Genomic DNA, 17,341 nt, shown 5'->3' with positions numbered 1-17,341 from the left:
ATTAAAAAATGATGATCAACAAAACTACACTACACGATGAAATTAAAAAATGATGATCAACAAAACTACACATGATTTTGTAGCCACATATTATGAACTTTCATAATTGGATTATTTTCGTTTGGTGTTAACCTACCAATTTGGAGATATGATAAATTACAAAGTTATGGTTCATTAGTTTGAAATTAACAACTATCGATTGAATTTAAGAAGGCCCAAAAAAATTATATGGAATAGCACAAAATAAAATGATACTAAAAGTATGGTAGGATATCATAGTTATTTAGGCCATGCCTTTACTAAATATTCCACTAGAATTGGTATAACTACCGTTGAGATAATTAATCATAATAAGTTTCTAATAGAAACATAACTGAATTACTTTGAATTACGTTTACTTTCTCCATTTTTGCAAAGGTAATTTAATTATGATAGAAGTTTACTTTGCAATTTGCATTTTTTGGTATCATTGTCTTTTTAATTGTCCTTTGACGGATCGACCACCCATCAACAACGAAATCAATAACCATGACAAACTAATGATTTTTTTAACAATATTTGTACTGGTAGCTATATCATCGAGTGTGTCCTACATAAATTTGAAACACAACTAAATTTATCATTTTCAACTGTAATGTTAGATTCTGTGATTCACTATTATAGATTTGATTATGGGCTCCAAACTTACATAGAAGGATAATTATTCATGGATAGCAATTTTTTAGAGATCATAATAAAAGTGTATAACATCGTTTTTTAAAAAAATATTACAAATATATCAAAGTCCATGAACGGATTTAGTATATGATCAAGGGGTCTCATATCATTCCTCAACTTTATACTATTTATATATAAAACAAAAATGATAGTAATTTTGAAGGTTTAGCTCATAGGTGGTCAAATTGTCTCCTACCATTGCTTGGTGAATGTCAAACCTCACTCTTTATATTTTTTTCAATAGAATTTTTGGATATGCAATTGGCAAAGTATATTCGTAATTTCTTTAAAATGTTTGGTATATGTAACAATACTTTATGTGATGACTCTATCTCATTACATTACACTACAATAACAATCAAATAAGCTCTACCTTTGAGATCAACATGATGAATTGCCTTTTTAGGCGAATAAGCATGACCTAGGATAATAATTTTAATTTTTAAGTTGTCAATTTTGGTTAATCTGGTTGAATGAATGAAAATTGTTTATATGTTGTAAAACAATTAGAGAACAGTAACGCAAACGTATATGGGGAGAATGGATGGTAGTTTCATTTGTATATCTCAAATGCATGCTAATAACCACAATTTATAAACCCCACAAGATCATAAAAAATATAATAAAATTAAGATTTTTTTTATTAGTTTACTAAACAAATTTCTTTATAATATATTTGTTAAGATTTTGAACTGTGTTCAACAGGAGTGAAGGTGGATAAAAATAAATAAAGATAATTCATATTTGTTTCTGGTAATTATTGAAATTTGAGCGTAAGGAAAATATGTTGTTAGGGCGAAAGACTTTCCTTCTTTTTTGTTTTTTTTGTTGAAAAAAGCGAAAGACATAATTAGCAAGAAGGATTGCTACAAAAGAACAAGAAAAGAAAAAGGAAGACGGATAATTATATTAGATTTGAAAGTACGGAATGTGTATATTAGAGGGAAAGTTTTGGTTGGTAAAGGTTGTGTGTTGGTGTGGGAATTATAGTGTTCCAAATTGAAGTTTGGGCCTCATTTGCGCGAGCTTTCTCCGTTGGGCCGGTCTAATATCTGCTGTACGTAGGTCAGGTGGGCCTTGCATCCCTTCCATTCACAAAATTGTTCGTTCAACATTCCTGGTTTCCCTTCCTTCCAGCTTCCAGACTTCTTATAATTTTGTTGAAACTGCATTGCACAAACTCAAAGCTTAGGAAGCCGCGTTGAGACTTTACGACGATACTCGATTGATTCCACCATATTGAATTGTACGGAGGGATTTGGAATTCGCAGACACTGAGTACGATTCCTCGGAAAAATGTCCGCTCGGCTGCTCAAAAAGGTTTTAAAGGAACAGGAGGAGCTTCGACAGCACTATTCTCAATCCTCCACCGCTGAAGACGGACATGATTCTGGTTCGGGGCCATCGTCACCTACTGCTTCTTCTATCAATCCCTTCGACCTCCTTATCGATGACGAAGATGACTCCCAAATTGACCCTCATCAGGTTTCTTATTTCATTCCCCTCTTCAACTTTGCTGAATTCTCAACTTTTCACATGCCTGCACTCTAATTATTATTTGGGAGACTGGAGCCTTATCAATTTCTATACATTTTAAGCATATTTACATAATAGTGAAAGTTGATACTTTAATGGTTCCTTCCGCAACTGTGCACCCGATTATAAACGCACGAATTGTTGTTTGATTTTGCAGTATATTGATTATATATTTGGTTTTCCATGTATATTCCGAAGCTTATGTCTTTCCGGAAGTAGGCTTTCGAAATGTTTCATTTGTTTCGAGTTAAAACGTTTTTGTAATTTAGACAGCTGTAAACTTATTCCAACAGAAACATTAGAACTTAGAAATATGACGAACAGTTTTTAAAAACTATTAATCTTTTTTTTTTTAGAAGCACCCATTCATTGAAAATGATGAGTTTTGGCTTGCATTCATCTTTTGTGTTATAGATACCGAAATATGAAGGATTAACAAACCGGAATTTGAAAGGCATTCTTCTAAACAAACTTTTAAACAACTTATCTTCTTTTTTTTAGGTTAAACTATATTTTATACTGTTTTTTGTCCACCAGTTTCACATTTGGCCAATTTATGCCACAAAGACAAAAAAACGCAACTTTTTGTTATTGAAATAAAGGACAATTGCATTGCATCACAAAATTATGTCAAGAACAAGGAAAGCATTGAACTGCACAAAATTTGGGACCCTTCTAATAGGTACATGAGTTGATTTATTGTTTTTCTTCAACTTTTTGTCATCATTTCTTGCTAGACAATGAACTCATTTTGAGGATTTGGGGTATGGATTTAAGTTGATTTATTATTCTTCAACTTTTTGTCATCAAAAGCTTCTCGATCGAGGTCTCCTTTGAAGCCTATCAGTGGGTGTTGTAGTTTTGGGCATTATTTCCTCTTTCGCCACTCTCAATGGGTTTTTGGTTTCTCGTTGAAGGCCAATGGTTTCCAGTTTGGTTGGGCTCTTCAAAAGTTTTCCCTCAACTGTTTTGTGTTTGTTTACATTGACGTGTTTTGCTTTGCATTTCTAAAAAAAATTCATGATTTGCCCTCATAAAATTTTTCACTTTCAATAATACAAAATAAATAAAATAATGATATCATTGTAACATAATAATCTCCCTTAGTTTAGCTGTTCCCTTGTTTCCTTTGCTGTCAAGTCTTATTAAGTACTGGGTGTCGAGTGTATTCATTAAAATTGTTTGCCCAACTGGCTGTGTCATTTGTCTACAGGACAATGACCAGGAGGCGGTTGAGGAAGTCTCTGTGGACAGGCACAAGCAGTTTGTGTGCAATGGAGCTAAAAGTGCTATTTCAACATCAAATAAAAAATTGAAGAAAAAGAAAAAGAAGAAGGAGCGTGAGAGTTCTTCTTCCACCACAGATAAAATCCTTGACAAACCCTTGGATGTGATTCTCAAATCTCTGTCTCTGGATATTAATCCCTCTGCTTTGAGAAGCCCACAGGGCCCTGACAAAGCCAAAAATGGTACGGAAGAAAGTGTAAAACAATGTATGCCTTCACTATTAGAAGTGGAGCCTAAATATTTAAACGCCGGGAATGAACTGCGAAGAATATTTGGTGCTAAGGTAGTAAAATCATTTGAAAAAAATAATCAGGCCAGTAGTTCTAGACAACTACGTGGGGGAAGACGTGTCAACCATCTTTCTAGGAAGACCTATCTTGTAAGTCCATCAGACCATTGGCCTCGTTGGGATGGTTCTCTTTCCATGGAGTATTTGGAGTCAAGGAATGGATATCACTACTTCAGGTAAATTTCATTTTCATTTTAACATTTTTTTTTACCCCTTGCTCCCTAAAGCATTTACTGAATTTAAGTAGAATTAAACTAGCATTGTATTATTGTATATGTGTGTCCAGCCTGCTAGGTTTCAACGAATGATTTCTCCAGCAAGGCTACTACATGTATTACCTGAATATTAAATTGAACTTTAAGTAACTGTACAAAGCTCGTCCTTCCTGGTTGAAGATTTAATAAGTTGAACGGACTGCAATTTTATGAATCTAATAGCGTTTTTTTTTTGTCAATATTCATTTATAAGTAAAGACTCCCATTGTGGAGTCACAAACTTTACTAATAATGATAATTAAAATACAAGATAACCTCCTTTTGAGAGGGAGGAACTCTCCAGATTACAACTTAATACATAATACCAGCATAACCCCAATACCGAATCACGAAACTATATATATAACAGCCAAGCAACCTGACCTACTAACTTAACGTTGGTCAGGTGAATTCCCATTCTACCCCTCCCAGCATACATGTACACAATTTGGGGCATAATATAATATTTGTATATGTAGATAATTGTGCCTCCCATCCCCCCCCACCCCCCCCACACACACACACACCAAAAGAAAGAAAGAAAGAAAACACTTTTTTAATTACATTCCTCTCTCATGTTCAATAATGCTGATCATATTTTCTTTTTCCCTTTATTTTTCTGAACTATTTCAAATTGTGTTTTGACCCTCTTTTTTCATCTTTTTGCACATTTCTTATTAGCTTTTCTATAAGTTAGTGTCACCAATTAAAATATGTTAATATAAATGTAGTGTATATTTCCTCTAGTGTTTGGATTCTAATGTAATGAATTCCAGATATGTACACCTGCCATCCTATGTTGAAGCTCAGAAAGCATTTGAAGCCGCCAGATCTATTCATGATCTCAATGGCATTGCCAGTATTCTGTTGTACCACCCATATCACTTAGACTCACTTATAACAATGGCAGAGTATTTTAAATTTGCGGGTGACCACGAAATGTCCTCTGATGCAGTTGCAAAGAGTTTATATGCCCTGGAATGTGCATGGCACCCTATGTTTACTGTCTTTCAGGGTAATTGCCAATTGAAGATCAGGCATGAAACGAACAAGCCAATGTTTACATCACTTTTCACCCACGTAAAAAACTTGGATAGACGTGGTTGTCATCGATCTGCCTTGGAAGTTTGCAAACTGCTACTTTCACTGGATTCTGATGACCCAATGGGGGCTCTTTTCTTCATTGATTACTTATCTTTGAGGGCAGAGGAATACACATGGCTGGAAAGGTTTTGTGAGAGCTACAAAAATGATACTTCTCTGTGGTTGTTTCCAAACTTCTCATTTTCCCTTTCTATATGTCGATTTTTTCTTGAGGGTAAGGAACCCTCAAAGGTTGATAATGTGGATGCTACGAGGGCTAATTCAACAGATCTTCTGAAGCAGGCGTTACTGCTTCACCCTTTTGTCTTAAAGAGATTAGTGGAAAAGGTCCCACTGAAGGAGCAGTTTTGGGTGCAAATACTCGAGCATTCCTTCTTCCTGCCTGCTCAGACAGGAATTCCATCATTGGATCACCTCATTAATTTGTACGTCGAGAGGAATTACATTATATGGAGAATCCCATATCTGCAGAAGTTTCTCAGAGAGACTGCACAATTGGTTATTGAAGCGTTGAAAACTGATCAAAACGATGCTAAAGACTGGACTTGTGTGAGAAAAGAAGCATTCTCATCTGAGAAAAATGAGTAAGCATCTCTCTCTCTCTCTCTCTCTCTCTCGGCACATCATTTGGGCACTGCTCAACACATGCATTTTGATCAGTTGTGCTCTGAAATTATTTTTTTTTTAACTAAAGAAGTAATAGCCACTTAGATTTAAATCGTCTATGTATTTTCCATTGTACATGTGGAATTTAATGATTATCAATGGAATTTTTGTGAGGTAAAAGTGCTTTCTTTTAATGCCAGGTATGCTCATTTATTGGTCTCTGATTTCTCTGATTCACTATCATCCGCCCCACCTGAAGCATTGCAAGATTTTGTGGTTGATCCAAGGATGAGGGACGTGCAGAATATAATTCAACATGCCAATCCTCCCGATCACCGGCAACCTACTCATGAAATTGAAAATAGGAGTGCATTGGCTGTCCTGTTTGAATCGATGCTACCTTGGGTTAACTATGGAGATGAAAGAGATGTAGGTGTTGATGAAGGTAACCAGTTCGATGAGCATGATGAACACTAAGTAGTTGTCCATTCTTCTTGAGTTGCTGGTTCTCTTCAAAATGCTTTGAGAATGGACTTAATGTGATGGCATGGATCACGTATTTGCCTCTTGCCTTTGTAGCATTTGCATCCAGTTTTGTTTACTGCTATCTGTCATTGGTTGCCACCCGAGATTGATTGTCACTGTTAGCTGTGCTTGTATGTAGGAAGTTTTTGAATTCCCAACGCATTCTCTGTCTTTCTCAAGCAAAGATGATCAATTCCCAACATTGGAGGGAAATGTTTTCTCACTGGTTGGGGTGTCTATAGAATAATAAAAGGGGCGTAGCTGTGGATGGTGCGGCTGTGAGGCCTTACTGTATCCCAATCATTACATGCACCTGCTCTTAATTATATTTATATGGGATATGTGTGCAGCTGCGTCAGTTGGATTCAGGAGACTGACAGATCAGCCGGACGGATCGGGGGCCGCACTATCATTATGATTAGGCGCACTTGCCTTGCCCTGGCCCTCAACCCATCATTTCGCTCGCACCCCTATCTGCCAATAGCATGCAAAGTTATTTCCAGTCTCTTGATCATATGTCGATACCAAGCGTGCTTGTGCACCTTTAATTAATAATTATCAAAACTATTATACTTCCTTATTTAACCGTCATCATTGCTATTTTACTTGCACGGTCCTCTTCTCTGCAGTAAGCCCCACTGCCAAGAGGCTTTGCTCGTTGTTTTTGTTAAAATTAGGGACCATTTTTAAGTATATCCATTATGGTTTGTGTAGAATGAAAATTTACATCCAGATATTATAGCATGCCAACTCTTCTTTTTCAATATATTGCTTATTCTAAAAAAATTTGTAGAAACTGTGAAAGCAACAAAAGTGGTGATAGAATATGGGGATTACAGTGTAATTTAACGAACGATATTATAAAATATAAATGTAAAATGACTTTATTTTTTGTTGGAAGGCTTTAGCATGTTAGATTGCTTTTTCATCCTACTCAATGCATGAAAAAAAAGTGAAGGAATTTGTAGAGTTGGGCGGTTACAAATTCAAAGAGAGCCAAAATTGGGTGGTTGCAGCAGCAGCCCTATAAAAATGGATAGTTGAGAGACGTAGGCATAAGTGAAGAGACGGGAGGAAAGAAAAATTGGAAACCAAATGGCCAAAGGTAGCAGCTCGAATGGGAATAATCTAAAGAACGGTGTCATAGCATTACTGGTTCTGCTTCCCTCCATTCTCTTTTATCTCTGTTTCCTAAGCAACTGTGGTGGTGGTTGCAGTAGCGGTCTCTGGAAATGGTGCTATCACCATCCTCTTTTGTTGGTCAATGCACTCTTCTTCCTCAATGTCAATCTTCTCTTCTGGCTCATTAGCCATGTCCAGTCCAGCCATTGGGTGAGACAGAGACTCCTCCTTTGCCGGATTCCCAAAATTCTTCTCAATTTCTCTACATCTACTGTATATCTTATTAATTGGTGCATTGCAGATGATAGACCTGTACTGGACTCTGATACCTGTGATGCTGGTTCACTATTTTGCTTCTCACCCTTTAGCTGAGTATAATGAATTGAGGTCGTGGGTCGTAGTTGCTTTGACTTGGATATGGAGCATAAGGCTTTCCCACAACTACTTGAGGCGGGAGGGGTGGCAGTTGGGAACTAGAGAGGACTGGAGGTTCACGGATATGCGGCAACAGTACGGAAAGAACTGGTGGTGGGTTTCTTTCTTCGCCGTCTACCTTTCACAGCAGGTAAGGTAATAAATAATGAACCAGTTACTGAACCAGACCTAGGTGGGTTGATTCAGTTTCAACATTTGTACAGGTATTTCTGATGGGCGTATGCGTGCCTTTGTACGTTGTCCACTCGGTTAAGGAGGAATTGAAGTTGTGGGATTTGGTAGCCATCTTTATTTGTGTTTCCGGGATTGGGATGGCTTACTTTGCTGACACCCAGCTGCATGAATTCGTGAGTAGGAACAGGAAGTTGAAAATGAGTGGAAAAGCGATGGTGCCCAATCTTGAGGAGGGATTGTGGCGTTACTGTCGACACCCAAACTACTTTGGAGAGCAGTTGTGGTGGTGGGGGGTTGGGATATTGGGGTGGGGTTTAGGTGTGGGATGGAGCCTTGTAGGTTCGCTGCTCAACACTATGTGCTTAGCTTATGTAACCAAACTGGTTGAAGCGCGAATGGTAAAGCAACACTATAGAGCAGAAGCTTACAGACAATATCAGAAGACTACGTCAGTGTGGATACCTTGGTTCAGAAAATCACTTTACAAGCAAAAGAACATGTGACCTTCACTTGTACCTTACTTTTCTTAATGAATTGTTAATTGTGGATGATGCATTGAACCACGTTGTTTTATGTTATCTTGTTACCCTTCCTCGCGTGAATTATATCATGTAACAATTATGTATGGTTTTATATATGCTTTGTCTATTATATCCAATAAAAAACACCTTTTGTCTTGTTTTCTTGGATTGCTTTTGGCTTTTCTAAATTCAATCACAACAACACTCTCCTACCTCTCTCCACTATGCTAAACACACCTTTCCTTCGTAAAATCTTAACTATAATTATATACTTTCCTCGTATCCTCGCTTTCCTCAACAGAATCGCATCTTGACAATAAACCCAACCCTTGGGAGGCACTAGAAATAATCATCAGCGTAGTGGAAACAATCTCAATACCAATCCTCCAAAAACTCCAAAGTGTACCACTACCAGTGCCACCATGTTCGTTGTTGGTGCCGGAGTTCAATCAAAATTGTTGGAAAAGGCGCACTTCATGATATAGAGACTGAAAAGAAAATTTGTGATGTGGACGGAGAATGTGATGTTTGCGTCTACAAAGGGTTCTGAAGCAATCCTCTTCCAGTGGTGAACATGAGCTTTAATGGGTTCAAATTCAGAGGTCCGAAGCTATTTCTTGAACGATTTTCCTCTGCTCTCAAAATTTCAACAAAAATCATTCTCTTCAAACTCTAAAATGTTCTCTCTGTCCTTGATTCAACTTCCATCGACAATTCATAGTTGAATCAGAGGTTGAAGATGAGTTAAAATGTCAAAAATATTTTTTAACAGGGTTTCGTTAATCAACTCCCTATCACGATTGTTTTGGCCAATCATCATTTTCACTCCAAGGATCAACTCAAGTTTAAGAGTTATGTTTCTCATTGTCCTCTTCAAATGTGTGATACACTTTTCTTTTCAGATTTTATGAGTTTTCAACCTTTTGGATCTTTTTTCTTTTTAAATTTGACCATCACTGAAATTTAAAAATGGTATTAGCAATTAGCTCATAGATGGTCTGAGTGATAACTATACTTCAAATTGAAAAGCATAAGCTATCAAATATAGCCATTAACGGAAGTTCTGATCTTTTGCTTCATTGATAGAAGTTATAGGTGTTTATTAAAATGAAAGCTATCAGTCATAACAAACTTCAAATTGAGAAAAAACGTAGATGTTTTGGCTATTTGGGATAGTCATTGATTAAAATTTTGGTTATCATTTATAAAAGTTATCAATGATGGCCTTTAATAGAAGCTATTAGTGATAGTTAGACTTCAAACTAAAAAAAATAAGAAGATACATTTGGTTATCATTAATAGCTACCAATGATAGACTGGACTTTAATAGAAGTTATTAGTAGCTATCAACAACCTAAAAAATTTATGCAAATGAACCTAAAAAATGTCATTTTCTTTTCTTTTCTTTTTCCCTCAAACTCTCTCTTCCCTTCATTACTCAAAAACCATAACCTGAACTCCAGTCAGTCCCAAGATCCAACCACCATCGTTGCCGCACAGAGAAGATGAACCGGCGTCTAATGATCTTGGAAAACTAGAAACCAAACATCGGTCTTTGATTTCTGGTAGTTTAGGACTTGTTTCAGGTACGGTTGATTTTGGATTATGGGTTGCTAGCAGCAGGGGTGATACAAAAAACCAAAAATCGAGAAAACCAAACCAAATTGGTCCATGGATTGGTTCAGTTTTTAGGAAAATTCAAACAAAAATAGAACCGAACCAAGATATATAAACATACCTTAATAATTCCAAAATCTCTCACATTTCCTATCCAAATAAAAGCTGAATCAATCCAAGATATATAGATATATCTTAATAATTCCAAGATATCCCCCATTTTCTCTTCTTCAGCCTCATTTCTTCATCTCCCTTGATATTAAATAAATATAAAAAATATATATACAAGAGGTATTTGACCTGAAGGAAAGAATTCATGGGAAAAAATGGCGAACAAGAGATACTAACATGAAAGGTGGTTAATATTTGTGTCTAATTTGTCTGGAACGACTAACAAATGGTTTATTTTGTTTCAAACTGAATGGGAATTGCAAGTATTATTTGACTGATATGGCAACCTTAAATAATCCAGCGGTGATTACTATGAAAAAGTTAAATGACCTACAAACTAAAGTTGGGGAAAATAAAAGTTTAAATGGGAATTAAAATAGAAAAATGAAACAAAACACAATTCATTAAAAAAAAAAAAAAAAACGAGAACCAAACTACATAATGACCTTGTGAGGTTTTTTACTTTGTGAGGTTTCATTTTTCTCTCAATGCTTCCATTCGAAATTGTTTTGTAATTATTCCATAGGCAACATTTTTACTTAGTTGATATATTTTTTTTTTGTGGAACTTGGTTTTTTATTCGACCTTCTATTCTTTCATGCATTGTTTCTTAAACTAAAAAATAAAGTTGTAGCAAGTAAATTTAGAACAATCACGTTTGTTCAATTAAAAAAAATGTAACTAGTACAAGAAAAATATCTTCTTTCAAAAGCACCACATCCACTACGAAAATCATGGACTATATAAAATATACGATCCAAATTCTGGAAATAGGTTCCAATTTTCATCAATCTGGCTATGTAAGATACATCTATCCAGATCATCCGCTCCATTCTTCTTCTAATTTTAAATTGCATAATTAATGATTGGATTCTAATCTGACCTCACATAACAGGAAGTCGTTGTGCCTGTTTACTTTAAACTTCATTTCTCAAAAAGCTTTTGTGGCCAAAAACTTTGCCCCATGAGCACACAAGCAAGTTCCAATGCATCTGCTCACAGTTGACTCCGTGATCACTGCTTCACAAAAAAGACCTTTTAGGAATGAATTTGGTTGAATCCCTAATCTATACAGTAATCATCCAAAAAAACAGAGTTATATGCTGACAAAGTGAAGCCTTCCTCACCTTTAATTGCTACTACATTGGATGATAAAACAAATAAATCTACGATAAAGATCACTGTGGATGGAAATTCCCATATCTACAGTAAAACATGATGAATATCAGAAAGATACACGAGTATTCAACACAATTTATGTAATTAGTTTGCAATGCCTATAATAAAAAGAAAACAACTAGAATATAATTATTGTAAGTACAAAATCCCATATCTGCAGTAAAACACGATGAATATTCAACACATTTTACGTAATTAGTTTGCAATGTCTATAATAAAAAGAAAATAACTAGAATATAGTTATTGTAAGTAAATTATCATGGTAACAAGAAAAATCTAAGAGAATAACTAGAATTATTGTGTACGTATACCATCATGCTCACAAGAAAGATCTTGAAGTAACTTGAAATAATGATGGCAAAGAAAAACTCTCTGTACCTGTGCCTACACAAGCAATAAGAAACAAACTAATCAAAATCAAAGTTAGATGTCCCACAGGCAAATGGGCACATATTCCATTGTTGGTTCTGAAGACAAATAATCAGAAACTTGGAAGTATCTCGGGAGTGAATACAACACTCAAGAATTCGTTCTTCAACTTACCTATGGTCCCCACTTGAGCTCGTCAGAAATACTCTTGACAAAATATGAAGCACACAAATAAACATAGCATTTCCAAGCAACGCATACATCAAAGCCTACAAAGATCCTTCAGACAACTTCCATAAATGCACATGATTATCATTTTTTTTTTATAAGAAACAAGTGTTGATTTAAGCATTTCATGATAATCATGTGTAATGCACATGATTATCATGAAATGCCTAAAGCAACTAAAAAACAAATTGGTTACAGGACAGATTGCAAACCTTCTGGCAAATCCCAATTGTTGATGAAAGGCTCATGGATAATGGTTTCTCACTTAGTATCAGAAGCATGTACCTGTCTGGATGATTGTCGCTAAGGTACAGAATCTAGAGATATACATGTCCCAAAGAAAAAGTACGATTTCAATAGTAAACTACGAGGAGGACAAGACATCCCACAGGTGGAGACTTCCCAACCGAATTGGATACAAGCATCCAAAAGAAGAAAACTAAGACCAAGCTTCCACATCAAATCCTACAAAAGAGTAAAGGACACAACCGCATTAGTTTTTGGAATTACTGTTGGGTAAAGAAATTCATAAAGGCTTAACTATCCATCATGCAGAAAATGAATTTTGGTTTCCATTCAGGATGCTAATGTTGACTCAAGATATATCAATTACTCTCTTATTTGCAAAGTTGGAACCTAACTGGAAGAGTTGTCACGAGCTATCCATGTGAAGTGTGTGACGTAAGCAAAGTTTGTAACAAGGGAGACTTAGTACTTGTTCAGCTCTTTGTTCTTGGCTCTTACTCTTTCCTCTTTCCTCTTTCCTCTTTCCTCTCTCTTTGTATTAAAAAAACGTGAATAACACGGATTGAACACCATGGAGAAAGGAGCAAGAGTAGCGAAAGCGAAGAGTGAGAGTCATGAGTCATGAGTTGAGAGCTCAGAACACGTGCACAATAAGGTAATTTTGATAATTTTAGTTGATGATGATGCAAGCAAAGTGGCAAAAAAATTTGATTTTTCTTCTATAGAAATAACGACTTTCATTGAGAAAAAAAATGAAAGAATATAAAAATGTACAAAAAATCAAGCCCACTAAAACCCCATCAATGAAATGAGTCCAACTAACTAAAATGTTACATAAGAAGTGGTTACAAAAGGTATTTGAAATCAAAGCCCATGGGAGACATAAAATTTAACCAAGAACCACACATCACTAGAGTCTCTCTCTAGTCCTCTAAACATTCAATTGTTCCTCTCTACCACAAAACCCTCCCTGGACATTCTCATTACACTAAGAAAAGATACCAGGTCTTGTACAAAATATCGCATTTGTAATTATGTTTCCTATGATAATTTCTCTCTACAGTTCAGAGCTTTCACAGCAAGCCTTGATTCTACCATAATACTGAAAAATGTCCACACTTCTTTAGAGTATCCTGAATGGAAGAATGTTGTCATGGAATCAATGAAGGCTCTTGAAGAGAATAAAACTTAGGAGATTTGTGCTCTACCCACATAAATTTGTGAGATGTAAATAGGTGTTCACTCTCAAATACAAAGCAGATGGAACATTTGGCAGACACAAAGCAAGGTCAGTTTAGTTGCAAAGGGGTTTACTCAAATCTATGGTGTTGACTATTTAGATACTTTTTCTTCAGTGCTAAATTGAGCACTGTTAAAGTCTTGCTATTTGTTGTTGTAAACAAAGATTGGACTCTATATCAGCTGGATTTTAAGAACGTTTTTCTGAGTGCAGACCTAGTGGAGGAAGTCTACATGAGCCCCTCGCCTAGATTTGAAGCTCAGTTTGGTCATCAGGTATGTAAACTTCAGAAATCTTTATATGGTCTAAAACAGTTATGGAAAGATTGCGGTTCTTGTTGTATATGTTGATGACATCGTTTTATGTATAGATGATCAGGCATAAATTAGTCAATTGAAACAGAGAATGGGTTATGAATTTGAAATCAATAATTTAGGAAATATGAAATATTTCCTTGGAATAGAGGTGTCCAGATCTAAAGAAGGCATCTCTGCATCTCAGAGAAAATACGTCATTGATTTGCTGGCCGAAACAGATATGTTGGGATGTCACCTTGCTAGCACCCCAGTTGAATTCAACTGTAAACTAGGAAATTCAGGTGATCAAGTTCCAGTTGATAAAGAACGATATCGGCGCCTTGCGGGTAAATTGATTTACTTGTCTCATACTTGTTCGAATATTTCCTTTGTTGTGAATGTTGCCAACCAGTTTATGCAAACTCCCTATGAGGAACATATGGAGGCTGTCAACAAAATATTGAGATACTTGAAAACGACACCTGGTAAAGGATTGATGCTCAGAAAGACAGACAGAAAAACAATTAAGGTCTATGCTGATTCAAATTGGGTAGGATCTGTTGTTGACAAGAGTCTTACCTTCGGTCACTATACCTTTGTATGGGGCAATCTAGTAACTTGGAGACGTAAGAAGCAAAGTGACGTGGGCAGTAGCAATGTTGAGGCCGAATACAGGCTATGAGTTTGGGTATATATAAGGAAATTTGGCTCCAAAAAGTCTTGTATGATCTTCATCAAGAGTGTGAAACACCAATGAAGTTATTATGTGATAACAAAGCAGCCAATAGCATCGCTAACAATTCAGTTCAACATGATAGAACCAAACATGTTGAGATTGATCAACACTTCATCAAAGAAATACTTGATCGTGGGAGTATGCATTTCATACATTCCTTCGAGCGAACAGGTTGATGATATTCTCACCAAGAGGCTACTCATACCAAACTTTGACTTTTGTTTTAGCAAGTTAGGCCTCATCGATATTTGTGTCCCAACTTGAGGGAGAGTGTTAGAGTTAGTGAGCTTGGTCCATTTATCTCACTATATCATTCTATCTATTCCCCCTCTTGTACATTTTGTAATTATAAAAAATAATAAGAAAAGTAAAGTCATGGTTTTTCTCCCGTACTCGGGTTTCCACGTAACTTGATATTTTTGTTGGTTGGTTTATCGGTTTCAATAATAAAGATGAAGGAAACACATAGCAGAGGGGTCTATACCCCACCCACTTATCCTTCCAAAATAGGAGGAACAATTTTGAGTTTTAAAAAGTGGAACAAGTTCCATATTAGTCTCCAATTTTGAGTCAACCATGCAATTATCTCCAACGTGTACAGTAGGCAATTATCTCCAAGAAGTATAGCAGAAGGATGGGAAGAAAAAACATCTTACAATGTAATAAAAGAATATAATGATCGAACTAGATTTGACAGAAGTTTATGTTTTTTATTATTACAAAAAAATAAAAATAAAAACTCAATCCAATATTAGAGACGCATATCTAAATCCTAATACTGATGAAGCAAAAATGAACGGTGAACGGCTTACAAGTTATCAGTTATCAGTATCACACATCATGTGAAAGAGAGAAAAAAAGACAAAGATACAAACAATTTTCCATTATATTTTGTTGTGTGAGTGTCAGGGAATTGGAAGTAATTGGTGTGTACCTTACGAGACAAGCGATTTCTATCGAATTGGTTGTAGAGCAAATGTCTGTAAGCCTGGCGCTTGTGCAGTATTAAATCGACTAGGACGATCTACCACTTTGAAAAGTATATATTCTTCGAATAAAGCAATTGCATAAACAAATAGATGAAAAGAAAGCATAAGAGAATACAGAATTCGTAATAAAGGAGTGAACAATTCACCATCGCTTCGCATTCAATGTATTCGTCCGCAACGGATTTGCAGTTGTCCTATTAACATTAAGAAGCATAAGGATTTTATATACAAGAAAAAAAAAAAACAATGATTTAGAGATCGCATACATGGACAGGTGAGAAAGAAATTTTGCTGAAGCAAGCTTACGCATTTCATAAGATGCATGTTCCCGGGTGAGTATAGAACGAACAATTGACTCGTTCTGAATCCACACTGCACACAACGATTCCCGTTTGTTTCCCTTCCCATTGACGAGTTACGAGGGAGTAATCCAGCGACACAGTCGAAGAAGTTGACCCAGATTTTAGTTCTAGGATTTTTAATCAAATTCGTACTTTCATACCCCAACCTTTCTGATGTTCGACTAGCCATCTGTGTTCTGTCCAACATCCAACTTCAAGTATATAGCGTGGTCTTCCAGCTGGCCCATGCTTCTTCCTCGAGCAGCCCAGACTCGGCACTTCTGGTTCGGGAAAATGGTAAAATTATGATCCAATAGGAGGGCTATGGCCACTTTTTGTGGATGATTGAATCCCTCACTTGTTCTATAGAAGGTTAAGTTAAATCAACATACTATAGAAGGTTAACTTCTATATAAAAAAAGTAAAATTTATTAGATCATAAAAAAAAAAACTCATAACACCTCTTATACCTGATTGCAAATTTGACAAATATGATGATAATTAACTTTTAAATTTGTTATTTTTACAATTTTGAAAATATAAGTGACATGAGCTCGTTTATCATAATTTTTTTTGATATTTTTGCAAACTTTCCTATGAAAAAAATGCCTCACTTCTCTGTTTAAAAAAATTTGCTTAAACTTTCGAAAAACGTTAAAAAGTACTTTCATTGTTAGTAATTGATAGAAACCGTTAAAGTTTTCTTTAAAAAGCATTATTTATCTATTGAAAAGTTCTATAAATATCTTTAGATTTGTAAAAAATTAAAAAATATTTTCATTAATCAAATGTTTACACCAAATTTATTAGCCCTAAAAATAGAAACCAGTATTTAAAGTTAAAATTATAGTTTTAAATTTTCATATTTATGAATGTTTTCACATTTATATGAGTTCAACATCCAATTGATATGTTTAGTACATCTTATACAAATTCACGAATCAAAAGAAATAAATATGAAGTGACACTAATATAAATATAAAAAGGGACTTTTAAAAAATAGAAAGAATGGACAAACTTAGGTTTCATATAACAAAACAAAAAGACAACCTTCCATAAAAATAACACTAATATAAATATAAAAATATTTTATTTTTGACAATTTCTTCCTAAACAAACAAGTAATAAACATGTTTATTTATTTGAAAATAATAAAATATTTATTTACTAATTTAAAATTATTTATTGAATCTATTGTTCTTATAGCTTTTCATAAATATTTATCAAAATTAAAAGTCGTATAAATTTAAAGCTTTGATATATCAATCAGTTAAAATTTTAAACATTGGTTAAAGCATAAAACTTCACAAAAGCTCAGGTTGAAGTGTTAGTCAAATATATTTTTTATTTATCAATCAA

At 35.1% G+C, this 17,341-nt stretch overlaps 3 protein-coding genes and 1 long non-coding RNA gene across 5 annotated transcripts; 2 read left to right on the top strand and 2 right to left on the bottom strand.

Annotated features, from left to right (window-relative positions):
* Nucleotides 1-1,842: 1,842 nt before the first annotated feature.
* LOC101216700 (transcription factor 25) lies at nucleotides 1,843-7,011 on the top strand. The gene is made up of 4 exons (XM_004133709.3): nucleotides 1,843-2,202; nucleotides 3,467-4,005; nucleotides 4,860-5,771; nucleotides 5,994-7,011. The coding sequence occupies exons 1-4, from the start codon at nucleotides 2,014-2,016 to the stop codon at nucleotides 6,268-6,270; spliced, it is 1,917 nt and encodes a 638-aa protein (XP_004133757.1). The 5' UTR covers nucleotides 1,843-2,013; the 3' UTR covers nucleotides 6,271-7,011.
* A 206-nt stretch (nucleotides 7,012-7,217) lies between these two features.
* Nucleotides 7,218-8,733, top strand: LOC101219860 (uncharacterized protein C594.04c). The gene is made up of 3 exons (XM_004134227.3): nucleotides 7,218-7,650; nucleotides 7,742-8,005; nucleotides 8,079-8,733. Exons 1-3 carry the CDS (start codon nucleotides 7,414-7,416, stop codon nucleotides 8,550-8,552), a joined length of 975 nt encoding a protein of 324 aa, XP_004134275.1. The 5' UTR covers nucleotides 7,218-7,413; the 3' UTR covers nucleotides 8,553-8,733.
* Nucleotides 8,734-11,000: 2,267 nt separating this feature from the next.
* On the bottom strand, nucleotides 11,001-16,336 carry LOC101216454 (protein ARV 1). Of its 2 annotated transcripts, none has more exons than XM_031881629.1 (9): nucleotides 15,908-16,336; nucleotides 15,788-15,835; nucleotides 15,587-15,676; nucleotides 12,554-12,599; nucleotides 12,347-12,423; nucleotides 12,081-12,175; nucleotides 11,849-11,921; nucleotides 11,486-11,561; nucleotides 11,001-11,375 (listed from the first exon to the last, which is right to left on the bottom strand). In XM_031881629.1, the coding sequence occupies exons 2-9, from the start codon at nucleotides 15,788-15,790 to the stop codon at nucleotides 11,290-11,292; spliced, it is 546 nt and encodes a 181-aa protein (XP_031737489.1). In that variant the 5' UTR covers nucleotides 15,791-15,835; nucleotides 15,908-16,336; the 3' UTR covers nucleotides 11,001-11,289. The 2 variants fall into 2 exon arrangements, with proteins under 2 accessions (XP_031737489.1, XP_004133756.1); XM_004133708.3 differs by having other exon boundaries at nucleotides 15,948-16,336.
* LOC116402412 lies at nucleotides 13,335-15,579 on the bottom strand. Its single transcript, XR_004214851.1, has 2 exons — nucleotides 14,496-15,579; nucleotides 13,335-14,342 (listed from the first exon to the last, which is right to left on the bottom strand). It is a non-coding gene; the product is annotated as an uncharacterized LOC116402412 (long non-coding RNA).
* Nucleotides 16,337-17,341: the final 1,005 nt, after the last annotated feature.

Source organism: Cucumis sativus, chromosome 3 (genome assembly GCF_000004075.3).
Source record: "Cucumis sativus cultivar 9930 chromosome 3, Cucumber_9930_V3, whole genome shotgun sequence".
Taxonomy (NCBI): domain Eukaryota; kingdom Viridiplantae; phylum Streptophyta; class Magnoliopsida; order Cucurbitales; family Cucurbitaceae; genus Cucumis; species Cucumis sativus.
This window is presented reverse-complemented; position numbering and strand designations above follow the sequence as displayed.

What these genes read in the sequence shown, in the direction of transcription:
- LOC101216700 (XM_004133709.3), top strand. Translation starts at nt 2,014, where the DNA reads ATGTCCGCTCGGCTGCTCAAAAAGGTTTTAAAGGAACAGGAGGAGCTT. An exon ending in CCCAAATTGACCCTCATCAG is followed by an intron (nt 2,203 to 3,466) that starts GTTTCTTATTTC and finishes ATTTGTCTACAG; the next exon opens with GACAATGACCAGGAGGCGGT. An exon ending in TTCTCATCTGAGAAAAATGA is followed by an intron (nt 5,772 to 5,993) that starts GTAAGCATCTCT and finishes TTTTAATGCCAG; the next exon opens with GTATGCTCATTTATTGGTCT.
- LOC101219860 (XM_004134227.3), top strand. Translation starts at nt 7,414, where the DNA reads ATGGCCAAAGGTAGCAGCTCGAATGGGAATAATCTAAAGAACGGTGTC. An exon ending in ATGTCCAGTCCAGCCATTGG is followed by an intron (nt 7,651 to 7,741) that starts GTGAGACAGAGA and finishes GGTGCATTGCAG; the next exon opens with ATGATAGACCTGTACTGGAC. An exon ending in CCGTCTACCTTTCACAGCAG is followed by an intron (nt 8,006 to 8,078) that starts GTAAGGTAATAA and finishes ACATTTGTACAG; the next exon opens with GTATTTCTGATGGGCGTATG.
- LOC101216454 (XM_004133708.3), bottom strand. Translation starts at nt 16,190, where the DNA reads ATGTTGGACAGAACACAGATGGCTAGTCGAACATCAGAAAGGTTGGGG. An exon ending in ACATTGAATGCGAAGCGATG is followed by an intron (nt 15,677 to 15,787) that starts GTGAATTGTTCA and finishes TCAAAGTGGTAG; the next exon opens with ATCGTCCTAGTCGATTTAAT. An exon ending in CAATGTAGTAGCAATTAAAG is followed by an intron (nt 11,376 to 11,485) that starts GTGAGGAAGGCT and finishes TTTGTGAAGCAG; the next exon opens with TGATCACGGAGTCAACTGTG.